Source organism: Tachysurus vachellii, chromosome 26 (genome assembly GCF_030014155.1).
Source record: "Tachysurus vachellii isolate PV-2020 chromosome 26, HZAU_Pvac_v1, whole genome shotgun sequence".
NCBI classification, from domain to species: domain Eukaryota; kingdom Metazoa; phylum Chordata; class Actinopteri; order Siluriformes; family Bagridae; genus Tachysurus; species Tachysurus vachellii.
In genome coordinates this window covers 11,979,991-11,997,900 of record NC_083485.1, presented here as the reverse complement: position 1 = coordinate 11,997,900, position 17,910 = coordinate 11,979,991, and the positions used below count along the sequence as shown (strand labels likewise).

Sequence of the window (17,910 nt, the reverse complement as noted above, 5' to 3'; positions counted from 1 at the left end):
GTCACAAAATAAAAGAACTGACACGACCATGTTATTTTGTCCTTGTCTACATAGAGAGTTCATGCTGTAGCTTTTTCTAGCATTGTGTCCTTCCAGTCTCTTTGCTGGAGGGTAAAATCAGTGTTCAGTCGTAATCGATTGTCCAGGAAGGATGTGCTGTATTACACAGTTGACCATTGATCGCTTTGTATGGGACTAAAAGAGAAAAGGATGCCCAGAACCCGATATCAGAACGGCTCGTCTCTTTTATAATAGAAACATTTGTGAGAGAAGTTGCTCTTATACTGACTCCGATTTTTTAAATACAGATAGCTTTAAACCAATCTCTGTCAGAGTTATATTTTCTAGACAGTATTCTGTATGTATTTTATAGATTTGCACCACAAAAAATATTGACCTATGTTATTTCTTAATAATATTCTCATTATTTTGGCTTTGACACCCCAATCTAATAGCATGATAAATACAATTCTTATTACTGTAATTCTTATTTTGCTAGACGTTACTTTCAAATGCATTAATTTTTACGACACGTCTTATTCATACGGTCAAAATTGCCATAGTGACTTATTTAATTCCATTCATTTAAATGTTATGAGTCAAAATAAGATCAGACAATGGAATATTTACTCAAGCATAATTAAATAAATAATACTTTAACAGTAAAAAAAAAAAATTGGCATGATCACTGCCTTCAAAATGTAGATTTGATGAGATATTTGGTGAAATTCTTTTGCCGTTTCAGTATGTTCTCTTGGATGTCGTGCAGTAAAGCCTGTGATGAAGTTGTCACGCATGAATAAATATTTGTTGACGAAAATACTTCATGACATTGCTGTAATTCAAATTGATTCCCAATGATTCCATCTACAGTGTGATTCATCATCCTCTTGGCAGAGTCAATAATGACCTATACAACCAATTCTTACAGTGCAACCTGACATCCACAACAAGCCAGCTGGAAAAAAATTAGACAAATATGACTTGCGACAGATTTAAAATTTAGTGATATTGCATTTCACACATTATACATTTCTTTATTACACATATAAGATAAGATAAAATATTCCTGTATTTGTCCCACGATGGGGAGATTTCTCTGTTACAGCAGCAAAAAATATAGAAAAATAATAAAGAATAAAGACGTAATATAATATACAGTATATACAAAAACAAAAATGTATAAAAAGAGTAGTGGTTACAGTGAAGACATATTGCACATATTGTTACTCCAGAACTGATTTCAGGTTTCAGTTAAAACTCTGCCACATGTAGTGTTGCTAAAGCTGCTCGATTTTGTCTGGGGCAGTTAGGGGCAACCCTGACTATGGTATGTATTGAAAAATCAAAGACAGGAACGTGAAGGGGCGGGGTTAAAGATCAGTGCTGATAAAAAAGTTGCGATGTTAGATGTTTTTTCTCACTCGTCGTGATCCTCATAACTACACTGCATTGACAGAATTAGCACGCTGTTGCCGAAAGTCTTGTGATTCTTATATCTGGTCACTTATCTTGATCTGATTTGGTCCTTATCTTGATCCGATAAGGTAAGTCCTTTGTTTTTCCTCAACAGCCTGATATTTTGATGTTGCTTTACCTCTATTAATGTTATTAACAATTAAATGAGTTATTCCCAATCTCTAAAGTGTATTAGAATGTAAAAAATACTTACTGATGCTTACAAAGAACTGACAATAAAAACTAATACCATAAATGCTAAATAAACATTTTTAAACTTTTTTACATTTGTATCTTTTTATTTTTGTGTTCTACATTTTTATCTATTTATAGTTAGCCTTAGATTATGTAGCATGTCTGCCGTATGACCTACAGAAGTCCTTGTAAATTGTAAATTAAACTGTAATTGTTAATGATTACAGGCAGCACAAGAAAATTAAAGACCAAATAGGACAACTAAGGCTTAAAAGACTGAGAGTCGGTGAATCTTGAGAACAGAACAGAAAAATGTCCAATGTCCAAACACATCATCATCATCATCATCATAAGTCAACTCATAAACATCAAAACTGTCATGGATCCTACCCGACCGAGAGGTATGAAGGTCTCTGATTGATATTTTCTGAATAATGCTATCTACAGAACGGAAGAGGTTTGAGTATAGATCACATATATAATTGCGACAATTGTCACACAATATGATAGATGTAACAAATGTGTACGAAAATATGATTGGCGTAATGGTGCAGCAGGTAATATTGTTGCCCTGTAGTGCGCTGGTGTTCAATCCAGGGTGTATTTAGGGACAGGATTCAGCTATACCATGACCCTGGATAAGTATTTTAAAACAATTTATAATAATAGAAAGATACCCGTTAGTAACATGATATATAATATGATTAATATAAGATTGGTATTTTTAAATATTTTTTTTTATTGTTTTGGTCATTCACAGCCATAATGCATCAGAGCACAACAATAGTGTCCATCGTCATGATACCTATGAGCATGCTGGTATCCACCTTTACCACAATCCCCACCATCAACACCACCATAAGCAACATAGGAAACACCACAGAAGCAGTAAGAGGTCCCATCTAAGAACATCAACTATCTCATCAAATGCATCCACATCATCTGCTGGTTCTTCCTCTTGCTCCTCCAGCTCATCATCTGCATCATCCTCATGTTCTTCATCTTCAGGTTCATTGTCCTCGTCCTCCGCCTCTTCTGCATCCTTGTCGTCTAATTCTTCATCTTCCTCCTCTTTTAGTTCTTCCTCTTACTCATCTTCTTTATCTAGATCATCCTCTTGGTCTTCTGAAAGCAGTCTGGAAAATGACAAATTTGCTTCTAAGTTCAAGAAAGGTGTTCGCCGTCCACAACATTCCCAGTCCTGTACTGACATCTCCAGGCAAAGTAGAGCATTTGAGGAAGATGAAGAAGATACTGTGCCCTTGTTGAATGAGGAGGGCCATGTCAACAGGTCTGCAAGTATAAAGAAGTACTTGTCTATGAGGAAAAAGTGTAAAGACACTACCAAGGGGCAAGAGTCATCCCACTTGCCAGCTAGGAAAAGCACCCTGAAAAAGAAAAAGGGTCAGAATGAAATAATTCGAAAGGTAAAGTCTATGGAGGTGCTGCCAGTGCAGAACAAACAGTCTGGTGAAGGAGAATTGGATGAAAAAGAAATTGAGAGGAGGAAAGAGGAAGCAAGAAAGAACATTACGGAGGAAAAAATGAAGTTTTCTGCCTTTCTGAATGAGATCACCAGGCAGGTAATAAGTCCCTACAAGCTACAGACTCTTGGGGTAACGGATGCTCACAGGGCAATAAACCCTGCCAAGTCTGAAAATTCAGAGGGCAAAGAACACAAGAAACCTAAACATTCTTCCAAACGGTCTGAAAGTACAAACCCTGTGTCATCAAGTACACCGTCCCACACCAGAAAGCAGTCCTCGGCAAATAATAAGACTGGCCCACGTTTCCATTCCAAGAAGACATCTAATTTAATCAAACAACACCATCATCACCACCAGCACAAAAGGAATCCCAAGCATCTTCAACACAGTGTCAAAAGACATTCTAGCAATAAAACAGGATCATCTAAAAGCCATTCAACGAGATCAGAACATAGCCATAAGGCACACAAAAACCATCAAGCTCAGTCCAGTAGTCATTTATCAAATGAGACTACCATGAATGCAAAACGGAATACACAAAGGACCCACTCTCTCTCACCATTCCCTCAACAACATAACAATCATAATCACTCCCTGGAAGGTGATCACCATAGTTCATCGTCACACTCTCTTTTAACATCCCCTCACTCCAAACATAGAACTCACCAAAGCTCAGATCATTCTTCACATACTGAAAGTCAGCATTCCCATCGCAATCATTCACCTTCTCCGTCACACCATCATCACCAAAAAGCAAATCAACATGTTCCACATTCAGAAAATCGTCACCACCATCATCCCCATTCAGAATCTCCTAACCACCATGACAGCCCATCCTCACATAAACATTCTCCCTGCTCTGAGACTCACCATTATCCCCATTCAGAATCTCACAGCCATGGGCCATCTTCTCCTTTGTACCAGCACCATCATGGTGACCAAAAATTCTCATCCCCTTCTCCTTTACATCAACACCACCATAGCGATGGTGATCACCGTCGAAGTCCAAGTCCAAGTCCAAGTCCATCCTCACATCAGTATTCTTCATACTCAAAAAATTATGATAATTCCCATTCAGAATCTCTTCACCATTCACCTTCTCCTTCACATCACTACCATCATAATGATGTCAACCACAGAAGTTCTGCATCCCAGCATAACCATCATTCCTCAGTTATGAAAAATCAAGAACATTTAGAATCTCACCAACAATGTTCACTTTCTCATCAAGACCAAAAAAATCCACCTCCACATTATTATAGTTTGTGCTTAAAAACACATTCAGAACCTATTTTTTATCATTCTTCCCTTCCAGATATCCAATGCCATTCCTCTCATGCTGAATCATATCCTCCTCACCATCATTCCACCAGTAATGATTCGAACCAGTACCACACTGCTTCCCCCAATTGCCATTTGTATGATAACTCACACCATTCTTCTTCTGAACTTGATCATCATTTGCAAAATGATTCTTTCTCTCACCAATTTAATGAAGAGCACCATGCTTCTTATCCTGATGTTCATCATCATTGTTTCCATCAGGCTTCTGAAGACCGTCATCATCGCTCTTATCCGGATGTTCACACCCATTCTGAGGGTGGTCTAAAAAGCTCCACTGATCATGATTCTGGCAGACGCTCTCCTTACACAGACATACATCACCAAAAATCTTTTCATTTAGATCCTCATCTTCACCATCATGATCAACCTCATTCTGGGGATCTGAAAGCTCCAACACAAAAGAGATATCTCCATAGTCCTGATGGTCATTATTCTCATAACCACCCTCAAAACCTACCCCAGTCTGTAGGGCACCATCAGAATTCCCATCCAGATTCCTGCAACAGTGCTCACTCTGAATCTTATCACCACTATGATCATCTCCAGTCCCCCCATTATCATTCCTTTTCTGAAGCCAAACCAGAACACCGCAAAGAGTCTGACCACCAACATCACCATTATAGTCCAGAGTACCACAAGGTTTCACATCACCATAAGGATCAAATTCATAACCATAGCCATTTAGAATCCTTCTACAACTATTTGCATATTGAATCCCAACATCATCCTGAACATTTAAACCAGACATCAGCTACACACCAGCATTCACATTCTGAACTTCAAAAGCCTTCCCATCCTGAATATTACAAAAGGCCTTCCCATATGGAATCCTATCATCATCACCACAAACATCCAGAATACCATCTCCATTCCCACCCAAAATCTCTCCATCATAGTTTTCATACTGAGATCTATGCTGCTCCAAAATCCCACCATCATCACAAGCATACGGAATCCTGTCCACGTTCTCATTCTAAATCCTACCACCACTCTCAAGTGGAAACCCAGCATCATGCTGATGTTAAATTACATCAGATTTGTTCAGAATCTCACCATCTCCATTTCCACAACAAGGAACATCACCTACATGGTGATGACCCTAGTCCTTTTTGCCACTCACCAGTTGGCGAGAAGCCCAATTCCCCTTGTTCTAGCAAGTCAGATTCTTCCAGAAACACAGGAAGTCCTATTAGCCACGATGATCCTTCAGTGAACTACAAGGAAACAGCACTGCGATGCAAAGTAAGAAGTATTAATTCTGCAATGAATAACTTGTAAAATGTTCTTCTATAGTAGGCTCCAATCAACAAATTACAACTCAATTATGATTTATCATTAATTCTTGAGTGTGGCTTTTGAAATGGAATCCCTTTTCATTTTTCACAGGAAAAAGGCTCTGAATACGAAAGGATCGTGTGAGTTATACGTGTTTAAACGTACTATAACACATCACACAGTTCTCACAGAAAAAAATGCATGACCATAATATAACATATTATTATTTCCTTATATCAAAACTGTTTCTCATCTAGCAACCCATATTATTCTTCACCACTCAGGATGCTACAGGAACAGAACGAAGACCTACATAAGACGTTACGGCAAACAGTGCTGCGTATGGAGTGCTTAGGAGCTGAATTTATCACTGAACATCATCAGCTGGAGTCAGAGCTTCAAAGGACTCGTGTGGAATTAAGCAGCATGATGGACAAATTCACAAGGTTGGGAAATATTTACAATTACTATGAAAAATATCTGCAACTGCAAGATGCTACTGTATGAAGAGTCCTTTTGAATGTTGTTGTATCTGTTCATCTTTTTTTTAGACTTCAGGCTAATTGTTCCACCATTCAGCAGACTGGTGGTATCCAGGAGGATGAAACACATTGTATGGTAAGGCACATCATATGATTTAAAATAGGAATGAGCTTCCTTTATAAGTCAAAATGAACCAAATTGAATGCTGGGGTTATAATTTTTTTGCAAAATTCCAAGACGATTTTTATAATGTCAGTTAATTTTTCCAAGGTCACAATTTATCAGTCAATTGCAATGACACAGGATTTTAGGATGAGTTTTTTAAAAATGTCTTTAATGAATCCTTTTAAAACACTTTACTCACCGTTTTTTGTTCTTTTCACTTTTCCCCTTGCTTTTTAAGGATGAACGTATGGATGCTGATCGTGATAAACTGAACCGACGGATCTCAGAACTGACAAAACAGCTGTCAGCTGCCAAGACAACCATTCAGAGCCTGGAGACAATTAATGTGAGAGCTTGATGACAGGAAGATGTTAGATATTGTCTCAAACGTCAATGGCTGAATAGAAGGGGAAATTATGGAGGAGTATATAAACATAGCTTATTTCTTTTTCTTCCTCATTTATTTTTCAGCTCCCTGATTTTCTAACTACCAGGCAGACAGAAAGTCTGAAATTCACAAGAAGTTGCATGACTCTGCTTTTATATGTATAGTTAGAGGTTAAGTTACAGATGTTTAAGTTAAGGGGTCATCTTAGCATTTGTGCATTATTACCCATGTTCCTGTGAAATTGCTCATTGGATCAATCGACATTATAATTATTGATCATTTTAATTCTTTTTTTGACAGAAGAACATATAATAACACTGGCTGTGCTGCGTTTTTCTCCCCAGCATAGCTTATGTAAGCTGCCTAACTTTAGCAAGTTGGCTAAAAGATGTGAAGAGGATTTTTATATGTAATGGAACGTTATCTGATCTATTTTGGTGTCTAATCTGCTTTGTGTTCTGTATGACTTAATCAGCTAAGCAGAATTAGGCAGAATGCAGATGTACATGTGGTCATATGGTCTATGACAGTGGTATCTAAACTTGTCTATCTATGCAGGTTTTCAATCCAGTCGAGCAGGAGACACACCTGACTAGTCATTTTCAATCACTTAATCCTGGCTTTCAGGATGTTCAGGATTTTCCGGATGTTCAGGATTTTCATCGGGTGTGGCTTCTGTCTGGGTGGAATGAAAACCATGAAAAACTGTGAAATCCCACTCCGCCCTAATCTCTGAAAAATATTGTACAGCCCTTATTATAGTAAGTATTAGCAAGGCCAAGGGGGGGCATGGTGGCTTAGTGGTTAGCACGTTCGCCTCACACCTCCAGGGTTGGGGGTTCGATTCCCACATCCGCCTTGTGTGTGTGGAGTTTGCATGTTCTCCCCTTGCCTCGGGGGTTTCCTCCGGGTGCTCCGGTTTCCTCCCCCGGTACAAAGACAAGCATGGTAGGTTGATTGGCATCTCTGGAAAAATTGTCTGTAGCGTGTGATTGCGTGAGTGAATGAGAGTGTGTGTGCCCTGTGATGGGTTGGCACTCCGTCCAGGGTGTATCCTGCCTTGATGCCCGATGACGCCTGAGATAGGCACAGGCTCCCCGTGACCCGAGGTAGTTCGGATAAGCGGTAGAAAATGAGTGAGTGAGTGAGTGAGATTAGCAAGGCCAATTTATTTGTATAGCATGTTTTCTTATACTGACTGATAGAAGGATTATCTTTCTTTCCTCTTACTTTTCCACACAGGTGACATCAATGCTCCAGGAAGCCCTAGTAAAACACTTTAAATCAGATGATCCCATCAAGCCATTCAAGCCGGCAGTTGCACCTCCTCCATTTCAATTTATGGACAGTGAGCATTATACCAAAGGTTCAGCGGCAGAAGATGAGCAACCATTGGGTCCTGTCCCAGAAGAGGATGAATCTGATTGTTCAGAAATTTGTGAAGATGCAAAGTGCTATGGTTTGAGTAGTTTGGACAGAGGTCAACAAGGTTGTTCAGGCTTTTCACCATGGCATCAGGAGCAGGTCTGCTGGGTGAAGTCAGATCAGTACAGAAGGGGAGATGGAGATACAGAAAGTGAATCAGGAGGGGATGAGATGACCCACAGCCAGGGCCTACAAATACCCCACCTTCAGTTCACCATACACCATAAGACCTTACCAGTCCCTGTGGTCAGCTTAAAACAAAATCTGAATGGGCCAGTAGGAGAGGAATACCATATTCACACTGGACGCCAATTAAGCTCTCCTATTCGTATTCTGTCTGCAAGCATGGAGGGCATCAACTCCACTGACCTGCAGCAGCTTGAGCAGCAGGGCCAGTTAAGGTGCAACAAAGGTAAGGTAAATAAGCAAGCCATTGGAGATGGAGAGAGAGGGACAGGAAGCAGTGGCTCAGAGCAGATGGCTAATCTAGAGTCAGCACAGAAGATGCTTAACCATTTCATACAGGAAGGAGAGAAGACAAAACTATGAAACTTAAACCTAATATATTACCTCAGTAATTAATGTCTGTAATCACTGAACAAATGGGATTTCTAAATGTTTTATGTAGGGTCCTGTTACAAATTAAATAGTTTTTAAAAGAAAGCCATGAAAGTCTGTTCAAGGCAAATATACACTCACCGGCCACTTTATTAGCTACACCTTACTAGTACCGGTGTGGTCTTCTGCTGCTGTAGCCTTCTGCCTCAAGGTTCGACGTGTTGTGTGTTCAGAGATGCTCTTCTGCATACCTCGGTTGTAACGAGTGGTTATTTGAGTTACTGTTGCCTTTCTATCAGCTCGAACCAGTCTGGTCATTCTCCTCTGACCTCTGGCATCAACAAGACATTTGTGCCCACAGAACTGCCGCTCACTGGATATTTTCTCTTTTTCGGACCATTCTCTGTAAACCCTAGAGATGGTTGTGTGTGAAAATCCCAGTAGATCAGCAGTTTCTGAAATACTCAAACCAGCCCGTCTGGCACCAACAACCATGCCACGTTCAAAGTCACTTAAATCACCTTTCTTCCCCATTCTGACGCTCGGTTTGAGCTGCAGCAGATCGTCTTGACCACGTCTACATGCCTAAATGCATTGAGTTGCTGCCATGTGATTGGCTGATTAGACATTTGCATTAACGAGCAGTTGGACAGGTGTACCTAATAAAGTGGCCGGTGAGTGTATATTATACTGAGTATAATATGATCTGAGATGGTGATGTTAATGCCATCTACAGCCAAAATATTTTATTGTTGTTTATGGTAAAACCGAAAGTAGTCTGGTCTGATAGTTACAATTTAATGTTACAGAGAAAGTGTCTAAAATGCAGTCTGTAGCTAGATGATCTGCCTTCAGATAAATAATTTACATAAATGCATGCGACTGTATAACGTTTTTAAATACGGTTATTTTATTTGCTCTAATGTATTTTCATGTACTCATTTCGGTTCTCTACTTTTCTTGTAATGCTCATGACCTGTGAATTCTTACTGTAAAACCATCCCTACACAGTACACCCCTAATCTGAGCTGATATTAGCATACACTCAAGTCAAGTCAAGTCAAGAAGCTTTTATTGTCATTTCAACCATATATAGCTGTTACAGTACACAGTGAAATGAGATAAAGTTTCTCCAGGATCAAGGTGCTACATAAAACAAAGACAGAGCTAAGGACTGACAGTAGTAAGTAGTCCTAGCCACATAAAGTGCAACTGTGCAACCTGGTGCAAACAGTGCAGGACAAGACAGACAAGACAGTGCAGGACAATACAAACAAGACAGACAAGGCAGTGCAAGACAAGACAGACAAGACAGTGCAGGACAATACAAACAAGACAGACAAGGCAGTGCAAGACAAGACAGACAAGACAGTGCAGGACAATACAAACAAGACAGACAAGGCAGTGCAGGACAAAAGGTTACAAGACAATACACAAAATACAAAAAAGACAATACACAAAAGACAGTAAACAAAAAACAGCGCCGACCGACCAGTGTCAATACTATATGTAAATACTGTAAGTTCAGACAATATTGCGTGCAGTAATATTAGAATGAACACAGTTTCTTAGCAGCAGGTCCCTGAGATAGTGTATAAAAACAGCAACAACTGAAATATTGTGCAGTATGTGCAAAACAACTGAAATGTTAGACAGCGTGTGCAAAGAGCAACTCTAACAATAGAATAATATATTGCATAATTCTAATTGAATATTCAAATATTAGCTACTACTGTAGATTTTGTGTTATTAACTAATGAGGTAGCTCTAAGCACTCTGTCCACAGTTGTCTGAGTTGTGAGTTAGACTTCTATATTAATGTCCCCGGGTGACTGGTAGCCCCACTGAGGTACTGTAGATGCTTTGATAACTTCTAAAGGCAACATCAAACAGAAGTGTGGCACTTTGATATCACTCGGGTACTATACACGGTTGCCTTTAGAAATCCCTCTTAACCAGCACACACACACACACACACACACACCCGCACGCATGCACACTGATCAGTAGACTGGGTGCAAATTCCAAAGAATTTTTGGCATTAATTTCACACACTCTTTTTTGATCTAGATAGAAGTTTTCAGACATCAAACACTGATTTACATTAATTTACTGTTTATGGCTCTAGAAACAGCTTAAAGCAGTGGACTTAGTATGAACTGTGATCCAGTGATTTATAATATTCGTAGCTTATGGTAATAATTTATTCCCACTTGTCATTATAGGCATGAATGACATGTTATTGAGGTTATTATTTGATCTTGGGTAGACGTTACATGAAAATAGACATGAATGTCTCTACTTACTGTATATAGCAGTTTTAACTTTTATGTTGTTGCATAAATCAATAGTATTTTCCTTCGCATTTATGATTGAAAACCATATAGCAATGAAACACCAATTAATACTTTTTCATCTGATTTCTCTAGCATATGAACTGCATTCTCAAATGTTTCTAATTAATACCAGTTTATAGAATTCGCTCCACTTTCCTCAATCTGTGTTAAATTCATCTTCAAAGTGACATAGTCTGTATTATGTCTGTTCAGAACTGTATATAATGTACATAATAATGTACCTGTGCCTACTGTAGCCTCAGAATCCTGTTCATGGCTGACAGGAATAGAACCTCTACTGTTCTAGCTCATCTATGTGTATTCAGACATACTTTTCTGTTCATCGTGGTTGTGAAGACTGGTTATTTATAGTAAGATACTGCTGCTTCCCTGTCACTCAGATCCAGTCTGGTCCTTGGGTATTTTCTCACCCACACCCAAGTCATTTCACCTGTAGCCGCAACTGATTCTAGATTAATCTTCTTTCCACAGCATTTCATGTCAACTCTACTGTAAAGACTGTTGTGTGTGAAAATCACAGGAGATTCAAATATTCTTAAGCAAGCAAAAAAAATAAAAATAAATAAATAAATAAAACAGCACAGACACTGAGATCACAACAGTTTTCAAAATGATGATATTTTATGTAAACATTAACTTAACCACTCGACTTGTATCTGCATTAACTTGAACCATTTCCATATACAACAGTGTTATAAATGCCTAGTGGGTAGTAACATGTTCTATTGAATCTAGAGTAGTAAATCCTATAAACTATGTTCTATAAGAAAGGACTTACATTCAGCATAAATTTGTTCTTCAACTATATATTCAAATGTACACATTCACCCTGTATTATATAATGAATTCCTCCATATTGATTTGTCTTTTGTGTACAGCTTAACGCTCAGTATACAATGTCATCGAATTATTTTTCCACTGTTTCAATAAAAGCAGAGAGATGTTAAATATTAGAAGCAAAAAAAAAAGCATCTGAGACTCATTTTGTACACCCAACAACTACTTGGTTAAAGCATATTTCTCAGTAACTACTGTTCCATAAATTATTCACATTCAAACAACCAGGAAATGATGTATTTATGAAATCACCCGATAGGTCTATAAGGGTTTAAACAGCGATAGAGAAAAACATTTTAAGATAACGTTTTAAATTGTTTTTATACATGAGAATTAAAAATATTTTATTTTCTTTTATTTTGGAATTGTATTACTTAGTCAAAGACACGCTTCTCTGTTGTTGAGTGAAATTTCCTATGCTTTCTGATGCCAAAGGCAGATTCCACAGAAGATAAATATTGGACACATTTTAAAACCAACAATGAAAAGTCAAGACATGAATCTGATTTCACATTACGGCTATAAATAAAAAATGATCTAGCTTTTAAAATATAAGCCATATCAAAAATATTTGTTTATTTTAATTTGCATAACCAGGACTGATGTCTATCATGTACAAATAATAAAAGACATGAAATTCATGAAATTCAGGCATGAATTCTAGCACATTCATACACATTAACAACTACGTTTTAAGTAACTATTTTTAAAAAAAAATGTTTCCAAGATGGGGGACACGGTGGCTTAGTGGTTGACACGTTCCCCTCACAGCTCCAGGGTTGGGGGTTCGATTCCCGCCTCCGCCTTGTGTGTGTGGAGTTTGCATGTTCTCCCCGTGCCTCGGGGGTTTCCTCCGGGTACTCCGGTTTCCTCCCCCGGTACAAAGACATGCATGGTAGGTTGATTGGCATCTCTGGAAAATTGTCCGTAGTGTGTGATTGCGTGAGTGAATGAGAGTGTGTGTGTGTGCCCTGCGATGGGTTGGCACTCCGTCCAGGGTGTATCCTGCCTTGATGCCCGATGACGCCTGAGATAGGCACAGGCTCCCCGTGACCCGAGGTAGTTCGGATAAGCCGTAGAAAATGAATGAATGAATGAATGAATGTTTCCAAGATTGAACAAGTATTGTCTGTTGATCACTAATATATCACTATGGATATATTTGACTGTTACTATCATGGAAAAAAAAAATACCACAGTTCATTTGAAGAAGCCAGGTTATGAGTTTGTTTTACCCCAGTTTAATTCTGCACGTGATACATACAACAGAAAAACAAAGATTATTAAAAAACAAAAACATTTAACAAAAATGTCATTGTTAGTTGTTTTTACTGTCAATTTCATTTTTTTTCACTAGTCACTAGTATGTCAATATTTTTAAGTTGTTTAAGTTGTAATATGTTTTAACTCTATCACTGCATCTGTCCATGCCGAGTGGCAATCTTCCTCAATCTCTGCTGAGCACACAGTTCTCTAGCCCATTGGAGAGGGCCATCATAATAGGATAGGTAAAGGATTACAGGTAAGATGTCCCAGATATCCAGCTTTAACCATATGTATTGTGTCTCTCACCCAAGCATGGGCTCAGAGGGGCAAATATACCACTCTTTCAAATGAGTTGATATTTGGACTATCTTTAGCACCTCACCTGGGGGAGGGATCACCACATCAAAATTCAGGCTGACCACCACAGAGGAATTTACCACCCAGGACAACAAAACGGCATATTTGTTTGGACAAAATTCATCTCAACATACTGAGACACAAGAGGATTTAACCTTGGATTTTGGATTATAATAGCATTTTGGAGTGCTCATTAAATCTATAAAATTTTTCAGTTTCCATCCTTGGAACCAGAGATCTTTTTGCATTCTTGAAGTAACAAGTCTTTGCTGAAATCATGGTGTGGGCTAAAATGAAGTTCCCCTTTGAGAAAAGGGTGAAGCTAGCTCAGAGTTTGTGGATGCTCTCCTTGCTGGCCACTGTTGGTGGAGCAGTCACCTTCTGTCTTGGGTGCTTCTTGAAGACAGAACTACGCAAGAGAGGAGAGGTATCTACTGCATACTGTCTAATTAAAAGCTAATTTCAATCCTGCACTTGTAAATTACTAATTTATGAATATTTCTTGATTAAGCCTGTGTTTCATTAGTCTAGAATGAGACGATTGAACCTCTAGTGAAAACACCAGAAAATATCATTTTAAAGTTTCGCATGAACCTCTTGAATACCAATTTGTTAACTGCATATTATTGACTTTTGAGACTGAGAAAATGATAGCTAAACTGCATGTATACAGAAAAATGTAAACCACAAAGGACAACAGGAGCATTTTGAAGCATCTGAAATATTAGGATTAACCTATCCAAATGTAAATATTGCTTAAGCCGGTTAGAACAGGCTTAAGAAACTGTCATCTTCAATAAGCTGTCTAATGGACTGATCATAATCTAGGTCAAAATAAAGAATCTGACTCATATATTAACCTACAACAAACTTGCTGCTGTTGATCAAAATGTAACACTGATACAAAAGTACTCTTGCATCTGTTCAATTGCATTTGTAGAAACTCTTTGCAATGAAAAAAACGTTCTTGGAGTATACTAATTATATTTAAATTAATTAAATCCCAAATTCAGGCATTTGATTACACCCCATAATTTAGAACAAGTTTGTTTATGCGTAGAATTGTGCAACAAACAGAATCCACTGAGCAATTAGCCGTAATACATAACTAATCATAGTCAATAGTATGGAATCTATTGCACCTAACAGTTCAGTTCAACCCAAATGTGCCTTCTAGGTGATGGACAACACAGAGATCCACATTGTCCCAAACACCCTCATTCTGGCTGGATTGGCCTCCATGGGAATCAATTGGTTTGCTGGTAGGATTTGCCAGGACGCCCTGGATGCCACCCGCTTCCCACGCTGGAAGACCTTCCTAAAACCCTACTTCTGTTGTACCATCTTCTTCACCACCCTGCTGCTGATTGGAGTCATTCTAAGTTACGCCATGAAGGGCAGCCTGGAGGGCTCGCTGAAGGTCGGCCTCAAGAATGGCATCCGCTTCTACAAGGACACGGACACCCCAGGTCGCTGCTTCCAGAAGCAGACCATTGATCGCCTGCAGATGGAGTTCCGGTGCTGCGGTAACAGCGATTACAAGGACTGGTTTGAGGTGCAATGGATCAGTAACCGCTACCTGGACTTCAGCTCCAAGGAGGTTAAGGAGTAAGTGGGGGGGAAAGCAGCAGGGTTTAGATCAGCTGTGATACTTCAAACTCCAATCTTGCACCCTACAGAGTTCTTCTAGTTTTGCCCTGGGAAAACTCTTTAAGCTGAACCTGACAGCAGATTATAATTATATGTAGTACCATTCAGCGAACTGTTGAAGAGTTTCCCCAGAGAGACAAATGAAAGAACTCTTTGGGTTTAAACTTTTTATCAAGGATGAGCTAAAGCATTTAGCCTTCAGAGAACCACTGAAGAACCTGTTTTCCTAAGGCCATTGTCTTCTACAATTGCAGTCTAATCAAAATAAATAAGGCACACTCTGATATCATGGTTGCTGTTTAAAGATTATCATGCATCTACCCTTTGTTCCAAAACTCTGTCTAATTTCTATCCCTTTCAATTATCCAGTCGTATCAAGAGTAATGTGGATGGGCGTTACCTAGTGGATGGTGTACCCTTCAGTTGCTGTAACCCAAGTTCCCCTAGACCCTGCATCCAGTACAAACTGACCAACAACTCTGCCCACTACAACTATGAGCACCAAACTGAGGACCTCAACATCTTCATTCGTGGCTGCAGGGAAGCTCTGGTTGGCTACTACATGGGGCTGATGAACAGCATTGGTGCTGTAGTGTTGACTGTCTTTATCCTTCAGGTATCAGTAGATAGGAATGCAGTTATATATGGCCTATAGTCTCAATCAAAATAAAACCTCCTTATGCATCAGTAAATCAGTGAATGATCATCTACCTACTTTCATCTAGCCATAATTCCAACATTGCTCCATCCTTCTTCCCTATCTCTCCACAGAGTACAGTGGTTGCATGCCTAAGATATCTGCAGACCTCCATGGAAGCTGTGGTTGGGCAGGAGAATACAGAGATGGAAACTGAGGGCTACCTGCTGGAGAAGAGTGTGTCAGAGACCATTATGGAGTACCTTGACCCTGTGATGAAGCTCCTTCTGATAAACCAGGTGGAAGATGGGCAGGTCAAGGCAGAGGCAGGGGCTGCTGGGACATCCGGTGCAACAACTGGGTCCTAAAAAGCAACATTTATTTGGTTCAATTAAATAGATGACCCAGTACAACTGGTACTTGGCAAATATATCGTTTTTCATTTTTAGCAATGAGCAATCTCATATGTACATTATTGTAAATAATGTACAAAGTCCATTAGAACAAGTCTCTTCAAAACACTTTAAAATCAAACCATAAAAGTCTCAAACGTCAGTCATATATGTTCATTGGTAATGGACTGTGTATTATAATTATTGGTTTAAGATGTGAAGATTCTGGGTATATTTGTCTACTAAGGTGAAGAATGTTTGTGACATCATTCTCTAGGTGCCATGATGCAAGGATATTGATAATATATCTGAATGTACCTAAGGTTAAGGATTGTTCAACTCCCCAGTGTTTCTTATGGAAGTCCAGATTGTATGTGTATATATATATATGAGATTACCCTTTAGCAAACATATCTCATAATTATCATGTTGTTTATTTGTTAAAAATATAAATTCAAGTCCAGCTTGTATCAGTTGCCCAAATGATGGAAAACTGGAAATGTTAGAAACATACTTATACAATGTGCAAGCAGATAATAGCATTTTAAATGAAAAAAAAAAAACTGCTGTAGTCAAACAGTGCTCAGCTAAGCAAAATTGAGAAGTCAGATTTAATAAAAAACGTTGTTGTGTAGTGAACTTTTATGTGAATAGATACATGTTGAAATATCTCCTATTTGTCTTTGTGTCTTTTACCTTTGCTTGTGAAAGTAATTCACACTCCCACAACCACCCACCCACCAACACACACACATGCACAGAGAAAACAGCTTGCAGGCATACCAGTGTACATGTACTCCTGCTCTAACACTGAGTTGCACTTATGCACGTAGGTGTGACCTGCACTCACTCTATCTCACTCACACATTCTGAATGCATGTAAAGATTAATGTCAGTAGGTAGCTGGAATAGGATTATGGAATATCATGAATAACGTCTATAGTAATGACAGTCAGTAATAATGACAGCCTGCATAGCTATACCCTCCTGTCTGACATCTTAGGAAGAAACTATAATCCAAGCTGTTAATACGCACACTGCTGTCCAAGCAAATGCCAGTTCATATCCTCCCCCTCATTAGCCCTTAGCACATATTGATTCATCAAATTAGTTTCAAGGGAAACACACATTTTTGTAGTGTGTATTATTACATTGAGGAATTCTGTAAATAGACAAGATACATTTTGATAAATTAATGCATCATTTATTTTCTTAAATTATTCATTCAAAACTGGGCATGGAGGAATGGGTTGTTACAGTAAATGCATTTTTTTGTGAGGTACAGTACGACGAAACCAGGAACCCCACACAAGGATAACATACAAATAATTGCATGAGTGAAAGGCACCCCAGCTCAGGATTGAACTGGGGATGATGGAGCTGTGAAGACACAAAGCTACAAACCTACTTTGAAGGCAGTGGTGGCTCAGCGGTTAAGGCTCTGGGTTGTTTATCAGGGTTCATGGGTACAACAGTGTAAGCTTGGCAGTGCTGGCCCTTAACCCTCTCTGCTCCAGAGGTGTTGTATAATGGCTGACCCTGCACTCTGACACTGCCAAAGATGTGATATGTATATGTGACAAAATAAAGGCTTCCATACCTGATGTCATATGAATATTAGGATATATGTTTTATT

At 38.9% G+C, this 17,910-nt stretch overlaps 1 protein-coding gene across 2 annotated transcripts; it reads left to right on the top strand.

Moving 5' to 3' along the window:
- Nucleotides 1-13,438: 13,438 nt before the first annotated feature.
- On the top strand, nt 13,439-16,948 carry rom1a (retinal outer segment membrane protein 1a). 2 transcript variants are annotated; one of them, XM_060863098.1, is made up of 5 exons: nt 13,439-13,494; nt 13,613-14,022; nt 14,773-15,203; nt 15,615-15,861; nt 16,017-16,948. In XM_060863098.1, exons 2-5 carry the CDS (start codon nt 13,873-13,875, stop codon nt 16,248-16,250), a joined length of 1,062 nt encoding a protein of 353 aa, XP_060719081.1. In that variant the 5' UTR covers nt 13,439-13,494; nt 13,613-13,872; the 3' UTR covers nt 16,251-16,948. The 2 variants fall into 2 exon arrangements, with proteins under 2 accessions (XP_060719081.1, XP_060719080.1); XM_060863097.1 differs by lacking the exon at nt 13,439-13,494 and having other exon boundaries at nt 13,545-14,022.
- The last annotated feature ends 962 nt before the right edge of the window (nt 16,949-17,910 follow it).